This window comes from Typopeltis vanoorti, chromosome 1 (assembly GCF_054136105.1).
Source record: "Typopeltis vanoorti isolate ZY-2024b chromosome 1, IOZ_Tvanoo_1.0, whole genome shotgun sequence".
In the NCBI taxonomy this organism is placed as follows: domain Eukaryota; kingdom Metazoa; phylum Arthropoda; class Arachnida; order Uropygi; family Thelyphonidae; genus Typopeltis; species Typopeltis vanoorti.
Window position 1 is genome coordinate 179,424,476 of NC_143549.1, and position 13,335 is coordinate 179,437,810.

The 13,335-nt window shown below is 37.7% G+C and overlaps 1 protein-coding gene across 1 annotated transcript in view; it reads right to left on the minus strand.

The window, feature by feature from the left end:
- Fbl6 (F-box and leucine-rich repeat protein 6) overlaps positions 1-13,335 on the minus strand; it is a 273,653-nt gene that overhangs the window by 8,487 nt on the left and 251,831 nt on the right. Inside the window, exon 10 of the mRNA XM_090404578.1 lies at positions 4,489-4,640. Coding sequence (XP_090260704.1) covers positions 4,489-4,640 — 152 coding nt within the window. The remainder of the gene's footprint in view (positions 1-4,488; positions 4,641-13,335) is intronic.

Genomic DNA, 13,335 nt, shown 5'->3' on the forward strand with positions numbered 1-13,335 from the left:
GAGCGAGAGTAATCTGTTCCAATGCTCTTGCTGCTGAACTGGCTCACCTTCCTGGCCAATGGCTACAATACTAAATACTCCTAAGAAACCCCTCCCACTATCCACCACAAAGAACTATAATAAAACAGTCACCATCCCATACATTAAGGCACATTGGAAAAGATATCTAAAATTCTCAATAAACATCAACTACGCACTGTATTCAGACCGTGTGTCAAATTAGCAACTCTCATCCGTTCACCCAAGGACAGCATTCCTCCTTTATCACATCCAGGAGTCTACGAAGTACCCTGCTCATGTGATCAAGCTTACTACAGTCAATCAGGAAGAATTGTAGACATCCGCATCAGTGAACATAAAAGATACATCCGGCACTATCACTATGGCAAGTAGGTCTAAAAGACCATGCTTTGGATACTCCTGCACAGAAGCTTTTACAAATAAGAGAGATTATTCTTAGAAGCAACAGAAGCCTTGAAACATACTCCGAATCTCAACAAATATGGCTGTATAAATTTGCCTAAGATTTGGGAGACAGTTATCTTAAGACATAACTAGTACTAGCTTTCTCTCTCTGTTTTTTTAGGACTTCAGTCTTTGTGTTGTTGCTACAGTTTTTTTAGACTAGTTCCTTTGTTACACCATGTTGTTGTAGTCTCGTGTAATGTGACAAACTGTGTTTTTGTGCTCTGAAGATGCTGGTTATAACATCAGCGAAATATCAGCAATAAGTCAATAAATAATTAGTTACTTATAATTCTGTATTCTGATATATCATCATCATCATCAAATTCCTGCCATGTATCCTCAAGGGGTGTGCAGGATATGATAGTACTACATGAAAAAAAATTGACATCATTACTAACTTCCTATCTACAATTTTCCTCCAAATCAGTCTGTTACTTGTGAAGACTCCAACATTATCAGATCTTATATTTCTATCGTCTAAGGCACTTTGTACTGTATCAATCCACCTATATCTTGGTCTTCCTCTGGGTCGTTTTCCTGCCAACCTGGCAGAGAACACTTGTTTTGCTAATCTTTCTTCGCCCATTCTGTTTAAGTGACCATACCACCTGAGATTAGCTCTGCTAACGCATTCCTGGATGCTGACAATGTCAAGTTCTTTCCTATATACCATATTCTGATATGTACCGTTAAAATTTAAACAACATGTACAATGAATACATGAGCCTTTCTATACACTTAAGATAGGAATGTCAAATCACCTTTCATCCACTGTTCTAATCTCTAGTGATTATTTATTCAACACATTGGTTACTCTGGCTAGTGTGTCAATATACTGTACAAAAATAATAATAATAAGTAGAATAAGAGGTCACCCCTGGAAGCTGTATGAGGGTGTGAGCAAGGGAATGAAGAACAGGTTTTTTGCATGGAGAGGTGGTGAGTAAAATGCATTGCCCGAGGGTGCAGTAAGGAATAGGTTTAAGGATCAAACAATCCTTAAACCTATTCTTAGAAACTAAGAATAGGTTTAAGGATTGTTTGATGATCTTTTTTGCATGCAATTGTGGCCCTCTTGTGAAGAGTCTTTTGACTCCATGCAGTCAAATTTGAAGGCAATTTTTTTTTAACATAAGAAATATTACAAGCAAGGTTATCGGGGCATACATATTTCACATGTATGAATGAAACATGTGAATAGACTTGTAGATTCAATCTAGGGCCTGCAGGGTAGAGTAAAAATGGGGGAAAGCGCACTCAAAATATCTATAGGAGGTGGCTGCCATCTTGAAAAAAAAAATAGTCTGTTTGAAAATGCATACAAGAAATGTAAAAGTCCACTCCACCTCGAGCATTAAAATGATAAAAAATGAGAAACTGGACAATCTGGAAATATGCTGTGATGAATTTTAAAATCCTCTGAAATTGTGAATACCCAATTAATCTGCCAAATAAAAATGGACACCACAAGTAATAGGATGCCAGGTTAAAAAAAAAAAAAAAAATACAAACATACACATTTTACTTACTTTCTAACAACTTATTTTCATCAAAATAAATAACTAAAAGATACTAGTTCCCAACTAGATGGGAGCTAGTATCTTGAGTAGAAAATTAGACCAAGTTTTTAAAAGCTGAGAAGGTTACAAAAAATGATTTGTTTGTGGCAGAAAAGATTAGAGGTATATGCCTAGTCCCCAAAGAGAAATATGAGCTTGCCTGGAGATCTGAATACACTTATAAAAAATGGAAGTGAAGTGTGATCTTGCTTATGAGAAATAAGGCAGGACTGTGCTTTAACAGCACTGAAGTTCACAAGATTTCCTTACTGAGAGCAGTACTATTACTAGCAATTTCACAAACATAATTTAAGGTTAAGTTAGGAAAGGTCATATAAATACGAAAGGAACAGCATGGGCAGAAGTACAAAGCCATAGGATACTCTGGCATTGATGGAGAAATATGAAAGGAGGAAATGATTTACAATGACACACACACACAATGAACAGAGATGCAATGGCAGAAGATAGGTCAAAACATGATAGTTTGATAAGTAGGTCTCTTTGCCTCATTATAAAATGTCCTGGAAATAATCACAAATTTCAATAAACTTTTTTAAGGTTGTGGCCAAAGGTAAATAATGTTGGCTACAAGATCAGTGTAGATCAAGAGTGGCAGAATCCACATTGGTGAGTCACCAGGCAATGTATAAGTTGGCAGTTGATGAACTTCGCCATTTTAAAGAATATGAAAGTGATGAAAATGGAACAGTTTGATGGTTGATTTTAATCTCTCCTTTTTTTTTTGGGGGGGGGGATAGGATGAACCAGGCTTGCTTCCATGTGGTAGAGTTGTTGCAAGATTCTGATTTGCAAATTTTGAACCAGGCTGCAGCATACTGATTATCCCTCCCACACACTAGATTACATTGACATACTTGTTTGATAGTGGTAGAAAATTGTGAGCAAAAGAGGAAATGGCTCAAGCAGCAATTATCTCAATTATTCAGTTCAGAGCAGCAAGTGATTTAATCAGGAGAAGAGAAAAAGTAATCGATAAAAATAACTAACATTGGGTTTATTGGTCATAAAGATTTGATACTACTAGTCACCTACTAGTTTCACCACTTAAACTAGTGGCTTCATCTGGGTTTGGATGAACAGACAAATATAAGTAAACAACAAGCTTTGATTATGAAAGCTTATAACTGCTTATTTATATTTGTATGTTCATCCAAACTCAGATGAAGCCTAGTTTACGTGGCAAAACTAGTAGGAGACTAGTAGTATCAAATCTTTACAACCAATAAACGCAATGTTAGCTATTTCTATTAATTAGTTTCATGGTCAAAAATAACATACTTATCAAAAAGTAATCAAATCATGCAAAGGAGAAGAATGGAACTCATTTCATTTCCCATTCCAAAAGACATGAGGTTGTCTCAGTGAAGAATATTCCACAGAAAAGGAAACTGGAAAGGAAACTTGGCATGAAATACCAAGAGATATGTATGCTGACATTTGTAAGATATCTAAATGGAGAGAAGGTTAAGAAGCTAGTGAGGATTATTTGGTATTCTGGTGAGTAGATGAATAATTTGTGTTCGATTACTACTGACAGCAAATACCTTAGCACTTCTTCCAAAAGTGATCAGTAGAATTATGGAAGGATGATAGTTCAAAGCTGTGAACAATGAATTATCCCTATGAGAGATACTATTCCAGCATTTAGAACAGAAAGTTATGTTTTACAGTGAAATAATGAAATCAAACCAAATGAAGTGATTATGAAAGTGATAAAGAGAGAAAACAAACACAACAAAACACTTTAAAACTTTTTTTGGCCATAGCAGAAACCTGCCCCCCCCCCCAATTTTCCAGGCCAACTCCTTTAATTTCTGTGATAGAGGTTCTTGTGCTGTTTGTCTGGAATGGTTCGTAGTTCATCTGAACTGAAGTAATGAACAACTTCAGGTCACAAACTGAATATCATTAAGAAATGTTGCTATCCATGGCTTCAATGATTCAGTCCATATACATCCCTCTTTGTGTAGTTGGTCTAAAAGCCTTGATTACCCCTGGTTGATTGGCTGGATAAGGGAGATAGTGTTATGGAGTAGAAAGACCATCTCTATGTCTTCATTTGCATAGTCTTGTGCATCACTTGGGTGTCCTGGAGTAGTGTCTAGCACAAAGAAGGCTTTAAGTGGAAGCCCCTTTTTCACTTAAAGAAGCCACTAGATACAATTTTAGAACCCACAGGTATTGACATAAGCACAGTAATATTTTAAACACAAATAGCCTAAAAAAGGTAATGAGCCATTCTACTTGGATGACATTTACTGCAAAAATGAATACATGACTGTTGGCAACTTCCAACATGAAAACATGAATATGTGAATGTGGAGATCCAACTGTATATATATGCAGTTAATAACTGATGGCTTTTAGCAAGGGGATGGCTAAAAATGCTAATAGGTTGCAAAAAATTTAAAAATCTTACAGTCAATAAATTACTTACTTAATAGTTGCATATGATACAGCAGAACCACAAAGGACAAGCATCTCAAGTGGTGATTCTTCTTTACTAGTTACCAAAGACAACACACCTCTGTTTACAGCTTCTTCATTCACTGCCCAAGATAAGTCCACCTCTTTCAAGCTATGCTGCCACTGTTAATTAAGGAATCATAAATTAAAAATCTACAGTGCCAAATATGGTCAACTCTCATTACAACAATTCATAGGAATCAATGGTTATACTAAATTTAGTTTAATCCTTTATCCAAGTGTAAGCAAACAAAGTTTGCACCTGAAAATATCTTCAGGACTGAGGTAGGGTAGGTAGAGAGCTTGGTCCACCTTTGCTATGAGTTGCTAAGGGATGTACCACCCTACCTCAGTCCTGAAGATATTTTCAAACACAAACTTTGTTTGCTTACACTTGGATAAAGGATTAAACTAAATTTATTATAGTCTAACCAATTGCAAAATAAACTTCCAAGAATCAATGGTTAGTTTGTTATATTGGGGGGATGCAACTGCATTTTCTTTTAAAATAGAATAGATCTATATTATGGGGCTTTGGCTAACTGGTAATCTGTTATACTGAGTAAGTTCACCATTATGGTGATGGTAATGCTATAGTCAGAGTTCACTATCATCATTAATAACTGTTGGCTTGTGTGAAAATTTTAGATACTGGTAAATTCTCATGTACCCTTAGTGTCTACAAGTTACATGCCAACATTCAAATGGTTAAAATTTTCAAGAATGAAGTTTTGGCAGCTACAAAATATCTCTCCATATTGTAGGTATTCATGCTATCTGGTTGGTAAGAACATTATGTTACTCATAAATGTGAAATATTTTATGATTTAATGAAGATTAATATTATTTGAATGCTTATGTGCCTGGATATTGCAAGCTATCACTATCAATCACAATTATTTTCTGGTATAGACCTACAACAAGGAGTGTAACAAATATAACAGACTAACAAAGTAAATATTTCATGACTAGTTTTTAATTAACAACCTTCTTCCAAATTGGTCTATTATCTGTAAGGTTATCAGCCCTTACATTTTTCAATCTTCTAAAGCACCACTTTTTCCCCTCCTCTAAAACACTCCTTTCTTTCTCTTTTAAAGCACTCCTAAAAAAAAAAGTTTTCTTAATTTATCTCTCTCTCTCTCTCTCACACACACACACACATGCATGCACAGAGAGAGAGAGAAAGAGAGAGAGGTTGGAAATCTTATAACACAACAGTATCATTCAAGTAAACGGTCAGGGAGGAAATAACTGTGGTTTTTGAATGGAATTTTTTCTTGGAAAAATAAATCCTCAGTCAACCTTAATCTAGTACCAATGTACTAGAGGTTTACAAAAAACAACTTTTCATGGGTGGGAGTCGCATAAAAAAAAAAGGAAGTTGTACACCTTGGGGAAAACAGTTTGTGAAAGGCTGTTCCAAAAAAGAGAGATAGATGGGTTGTAATAGGAAGATGGTTAAATAAGTTTGAAGATGGACTCTGTATGGATGCTTACACATGTTTAGAGGAAGGCGGGGAATGGTAGTTAGTTGTCAGCTGAGTGAGGCAGCACCCATTAAAATACAGAAAAGACAATGAAACAGGGCAAGCATTTATGAGAAAGAAATCATCTAAAAATCAAAGATGCCAAGAAATTATATTCTTTGTTTCATCCTTTATCCAGGCGTAAGCAAACAAAGTTTGGGGGTGAAGTCATTTCACGACTCAGCTACTTGTATACAGAGGCTGATGGCTTCCTATAATGCATAGCATTATGGGATACTAAGGTAACTGATGGGAAGTCATCAGCCTCTTCTAATATACAAGTAGCCCAGTTGTGAAGTGACTTCACTTGCAAAGTTTCTTTGTTTACACTTGTATAAAGGATGAAACCAAGAATATAATTCTTGGCAATTTTAATTTATAGCATAACCAAGTGAAAAAAAACCTTCAACAAAAAAGAAATCATCTGTTAAGCAGATTTCACTGTTCTGGATGGCATTATTACACTACCAGCTTTAATATAATATATGTCCACCGAAATGAGTACGTGAAGCACATGATAGAGTTGGAGAAACATGGATAAGAGGAGGCCACTATCAATTATCTCAATTAAGAGGTGGGATAATCCTTCACACTCCAGAGAACCCTTAAAAGGATTAACTCGCTTTTGAAGCTCATCCCAGAGTAGCACTGCTCAGATGCATGAATCACATAGCTACTTAAAATAACTGCAGTGTGGCTGTAAAAATATATAAAAATAAATAAATAAATGCCACTGATGTGTATGGAAAATGGCTGCTATCAATTACTGCACATAAATCTTGCATCAACTGAGAAAAAGAAATGCAAGAATCTTTCTTTTTTTTTTTCCCCCCCACAAAAATCTAAATTGAAAATAATTACTTTTATGCAACAATTATTTCATATTTACCCTAAAACATGAGGAAATAAGTAAATAATTTTTATTATTACACCCACCATGGAGTTAGCACTCATTATGGGAGGTTCATTTAACTGGCAACATATTTATCATACTTGAACCTTAAAATCCTTAACACTCCCTGCATCAACAACATATGCCAGTAATGCTTTCCATTCACTGACAATTCTCTATGTAAAAAAATCTACTCCATACTGCTATCTTTGCTGCACTCTTACACAACTTTCAGGGATTGTCTCTGGTTCTTCCCCCTTTCACCTTCTCCACTTTTTAAAAACTCCTCTGAATTATAAAGTGCTCATTCAATAATTCCACTATATCCTTTACAGTAGTCACGCTGCTGCCACAACTACCCAATAGTGTCAACCTGCAATAATTATTCGTTCTCTTGCTTGCCATACAGCAGAAGAATTCCCTAATTAAGCTTGGCCTGTCCAACCAATCTCCTCTCATACTGCACCTTTTCTTTCTTTATCATGTTCATCACCTTCATGGCTTGCACTCCACACTCTTCATGGATCTCATTGCCACCAACTGTCATGTACCTACTCCATAGCATTTTCTCTTCTAACACAGCTTGCTTGATTTCATTATTCACCCATTTCACTCCTATTCTATTTACTTGCTTAACCCTTGGTAGGCAGTTATGCATTGCTTATGTCAGTACTGCTTTAGGAATTTCCATGCATTGTCAACATCTTTTCTGCACAGCTTCCCATATTCACCAACCTTATATTTCCACATATATCCATTTTTAGCAGTAACCTTTTCTTATTTCACCACTTCCCAAACAAGAACCTCATTATCATTCTCACCAATTGGTGACAGTATCAATAGCTCATTAAGAACTACGTTTTGTGAAGTTATCACCAAATCCAAAACACTAAAGACTAATTGCTTCAGTTACGTGCTTCTTAAAATATTTATCCCTCAGAAATTCAACAAACTCATGCTTCTTGTTCCCAAATACTATCTCCTCCCTTCATTCTATATTCCTGTAATTAAAGTATCCAATCAGGATTCATCTTTTTACATGCCCAACCAACTTGACTTAAACATTTGACAATCAATATTCTCTGCATTCCCTGGTCTATAATAGCATCCTAATCAGATATACTAGCCAATTAATTTCAACATCACACTACACAGATTCAAAATCTCCAAATGTACATCCATACTCTGTGAACACAATTCCTCTGCAATCATTAACAGTGCCTCCCCCACCTTCCTATTCTTCCAGAAAATTGTATATCCCTTCATGCCCATTCCTGACAGCACATCATCCTCAGACAACCAAGTTTCACTTATAATTATTTTTGGGCACTGACTCTATCAACAAACACAGCTCTCTTATTTTGCATATTCCTTACATTTGTATACAAATATAACAATCTCTGTGTCTTTGAGACCATTCTACCAGCACTAACATTCTCTATTCTAAATGCTATATCGCATCTATCTGTCTCTCTTCAGAATGACCACTCCTGTTTGCCTGTTCCTGACTCTGATCGCCATTCATACCCATTTCATCCTACCTTTATGCATCCATCACCTTGCACTGCTACAATCACATCTTCATCCATATATCTATCTTACTCCTTGCATACAACCCACTTAGCTGTGCTGTCCTGCTTCATAAGTACCCTTAGATTGTTAGCTACATTAACATCTTGATTCTGTGCCTTCTGAGCAAACAATAGCCTTTCCACTAGGAAAGTATGTTTTGTGTACTTTATTTAGTCATGACACCTCTGCTGATCCATACAATGATACACAATTATCCTTTGAACTCTTTCTTCATAACACCGACTTCCTCCTACTCATTTGCATCAGCCAATCTCTCCTTTAGGTGTTTAATCTCATCTTCCAGATGCTTCATTTCTCTTTTCATTTTTACTAACTCTTGCCTCCTCTTCTACTACGATCCCAACTCTAGCTCCCATTGCTCTAACCTACAATACACTTTTCACATACATTAATATTTTCATTCTTTTCATTCACTTTAACAGTCTACAAATTTTTCACATTTCTCTAGGGTAGAACTTAACTTTCATGCCAATGCTTTCCATGCCACCGATATGTGCCTTTTAACAGATGCCATTTTCAAAAGCATAAGCAGTAAGAACAAGTAGCAAAAATCACAAACAAACAGTACTGAGAGATACTTTATCCAGAATGAAAAAATGTAGCATAATTTATAATAAAAAGCTACACTATAGATTATTCAAATTAAGTGGATATTGAATTCAACATTATTTCAAAGCCGAATAGAGAAACTACAAGCGTTTCATGCCGAATATAGATAGAAACTATAAAAATTCTGGCAAATCCAAGCGTAAGCAAATCTTTTTGGCAAATCCTTTTCACGACAGGGGCAACTCGTAGTAAAGGTGGGTTAAGCTCAGATCACTATCCTTAGTATTTCCCATAATGTAAAACACATCTCTTAGGAGATGTATGATGTTATACATTATGGAGGGGGGTACTACCTAGACCGGTTTCAACCTTTATGTTGGAGGTTTAATGGATTTTTTACAACACTCAAAAAGAATTAAAATAGAATTTAATACTTCCTATATTTCGTCCTAGTCACTAGGACATCTACGGGGATTACAAAGACAATTAATGTAACATGCACACAAAAACTTACAATACTAAGCCCAACCACGTGGGTGACAATAAAGTCCTATCTAGGTGGAGCGCCCTCTAAGGGCAGTTGTAGGTGGCCTGGAATGTAAGGTGGGACCTCTGGTGATGACTGTTTCCCAAATCTTCGGAAGCTTAATGCAACCGTATTTGTTAAGATTTGGTTGGTTTTTGAGAGCTGCTGCTGCTTCTAAGAAAAGTCTCTCTTTCTTGAATTTGCTGTGGTGGAGCATGGTGGTTTTCTTCCATGATACTCTGTGGGTGGTGTCCAAAACATGGTCAGCCAAGCCTGAATGGCCATAGTTGTGTTTAACTATGTACGACTTGTGTTCCTCCAGGCGGATGGATGCTGATCTGCCTGTCTGTCCAAAGTACGCAAGCTTACAGGAACAGGGTACTTTGTAAACTCCAGGCAGAGAGAGAGGAGAGAGTTGATCTTTCGTAGAACGGATAAGGGTAGCCAGTTTGCGGTAGGGCTTATATGCTGTGTGTAGGTTATACTTTTTTAGTATCTTGGCTATTTTTTCCGAAGTGCCACGGATGTAGGGTATGGTGATGGCATTTTTAAATTCTTGTTGACGAGAGGGACGAGGAATGGGGGAGGAATCGATTTTTTTTTTGATGCTGTGTTCGCTGTAGCCATTGGAGAGGAAAGTTCTGTGTATGTGGTTAAGCTCAGTAGTGAGGGCGGTTCCACTGGAACAAAGATTGTGGGCTCTCTTGGTAAGGGTTTTAATGATGCCATATTGTTGTGAGGGGTGGTGGTGGGAGAGTTTGTGAATGTATCTGCCTGTGTGTGTGGGTTTTCTGTATACAGTGAAGGCAAGTGTATCATTAGGCAGGCGCGTGACTAAGGTGTCTAGGAAGGGTAAACAATTGTTCTTTTCCTTTTCCATAGTAAACTGGATTCTTGGATGTAGGCTATTGAGATGACCAAGGAAGGAATCTAACGTGTCTGGCCCATGAGGCCAAATAGAGAACACATCATCTACATATCTTAGCCAGAAAGAAGGTTTGAGTGGGGCTGAGTCTATGGCTCGTTTTTCGAAATCTTCCATATAGAAATTGGCAAGGGGGGGTGAGAGGAACACAGCATCAAAAACATAATCAATTCCTCCCCCATTCCCCGTCCCTCTCGTCAACAAGAATTTAAAAATGCCATCACCATACCCTACATCCGTGGCACTTCGGAAAAAATAGCCAAGATACTAAAAAAGTATAACCTACACACAGCATATAAGCCCTACCGCAAACTGGCTACCCTTATCCGTTCTACGAAAGATCAGCTCCCTCCTCTCTCTCTGCCTGGAGTTTACAAAGTACCCTGTTCTTGTAAGCTTGCGTACTTTGGACAGACAGGCAGATCAGCATCCATCCGCCTGGAGGAACACAAGTCGTACATCGTTAAACACAACTATGGCCATTCAGGCTTGGCTGACCATATTTTGGACACCACCCACAGAGTATCATGGAAGAAAACCACCATGCTCCACCACAGAAAATTCAAGAAAGAGAGACTTTTCTTAGAAGCAGCAGCAGCTCTCAAAAACCAACCAAATCTTAACAAATACGGTTGCATTAAGCTTCCGAAGATTTGGGAAACAGTCATCACCAGAGGTCCCACCTTACATTCCAGGCCACCTAAAACTGCCCTTAGAGGGCGCTCCACCTAGATAGGACTTTATTGTCACCCACGTGGTTGGGCTTAGTATTGTAAGTTTTTGTGTGCATGTTACATTAATTGTCTTTGTAATCCCGTTAGATGTCCTAGTGACTAGGACGAAATATAGGAAGTATTAAATTCTATTTTAATTCTTTTTGAGTGTTGTAAAAAATCCATTAAACCTCCAACATAATGTCCTCACAGCACTTAAGCCTCTACACAAGGTTTCAACCTTTGTTGAGGTCTCATCAGTGAGAAGACAGACCCAAAATTGTAAATACTCAGGTTGTAGTGATGCAGAGGTTATACTTTACCATACGAATTGCCACGAGGTGTCACAACTCAAAAAGCACCAAGAATTACTGAACTAGAAAGCCAAAAGGCTTCATTTCGGCAATGCAAAATTATTCAAATTAAGTGGATATTGAATCCAACATTATTTCAAAGCTGAATAGAGAAACTACAAGAGTTTCAGAGAAACTGCAAGAGTTTCATGCCGAATATAGATAGAAACTATAAAGCTTCGGTGGATCCAAGCTTAAGCAAACCTTTTCATGATAGGGGCAACTCGCAGTAAAGGTGAGTTAAGGTACACTAGTACATGTAATAAAGGTACACTATAGACTATTTAAAAACACTTTTCTTAGCACAGCTCAAATATACTGCCAGGTATGTTTGAGCTGTGCTCAAAACATTGAGAGCTGCATGATATTACACATTGAGGAAACATTATATAATTAGTTACTGGGGGGGGGGGGAGGATTGAGACAGCCTTCCTGTGCCCCCAATTTCGATTTTGTCATATCTAGTCGGAGAAGCTGGTCACTTCTGAGAAAACTAGGTGGATCAGAGCCAACAACACACAAAACAACAGAGATAACACCTGATCAAATGGTTAACTATTTATTGAAAACCTCCAAGATTTATCCCAGCTCTACCAGGAAAATTGCTGAACAAGCTTCCATCAGACCAAACCTGAAGACGGAACCTGAGCTTCCTGAACTCATACACTCAATATCTCGGGAAGAGGTACAAATAGCCTTAAAACTTACCAAGAATGGCAAAGCTGTAGGAGTGGATGGTATACTCCCTGAGTTCCTAAAACATCTTGGTCAACATAGCCAAACATGCCTGGCTGCCCTTTTCTCAGAAATCATCATGACTGGTAAATTACCAAAGCTGTGGCGGGAAGCCAAAATAATTGCTTCATTTGGATCTTTCCCAAACCAGGGAAAGATCCAAATGAAGTGAAAAACCTATGACCTATCTCTTTGCTTTGCACCACCTTTAAGCTCTTTGGAAGAGCACTCCCGACTGAACAAGCTGACTTCAGGCCAGGAAGAAGTTGCCGTGACCAGGTCCTGGCAACTCAAATTGAAGCAGGCTCCAGAAGAAACTTAAATCTGGAGCCACTTTCATTGACCTAACATCTGCTTATGACACTGTCTGGATCAGGGGCCTCCTCCTAAAACTAGGAAATATTATAAAATGTAAAAAAACTTGACAACTTTTTGAATCTATTCTCTCCAACAGAAAGATCCGGGTCCATATTGGCAGAAAAAAGAGCAGCCCAGATTCCTTCACAACGGTCTTCCTCAGGGCTCTGTGTTATCTCCTATACTTTTTAACATCTATGTGTATGATCTACCTCATACCAGATCAAGCAAGTTAATGTACGCTGATGACCTAGCGATCTTACATCAATCCACCTCCTTTACCAACTTAGAATCAACCTTGAATACAGACCTGAACACTCTGGAAGAGTACTTCAAGCAGTGGTACTTGAAGCCAAATCCAACGAAAACAGTGCCCTCAGTATTTCACCTGTACAATAAAGAGGCGAATCGACAATTCAACCATTCTTTCTGTGGAAAAATGGTAGAACACGAGCCTCACCCAAAATACCTTGGGGTGAGCCTGGACAGAAGCCTAACCTATAAAAGGCACATCATCAACCTCTCCAATAAAAATAAAACCAGAAATAACATCATTTCAAGGCTTGCTGGAACAACCTGGGGTTGTGGTGCAGAAGTCCTAAGGTTGTCTGCACTAGCCCTCGCATTCTCTGCAGCAGAATATTGT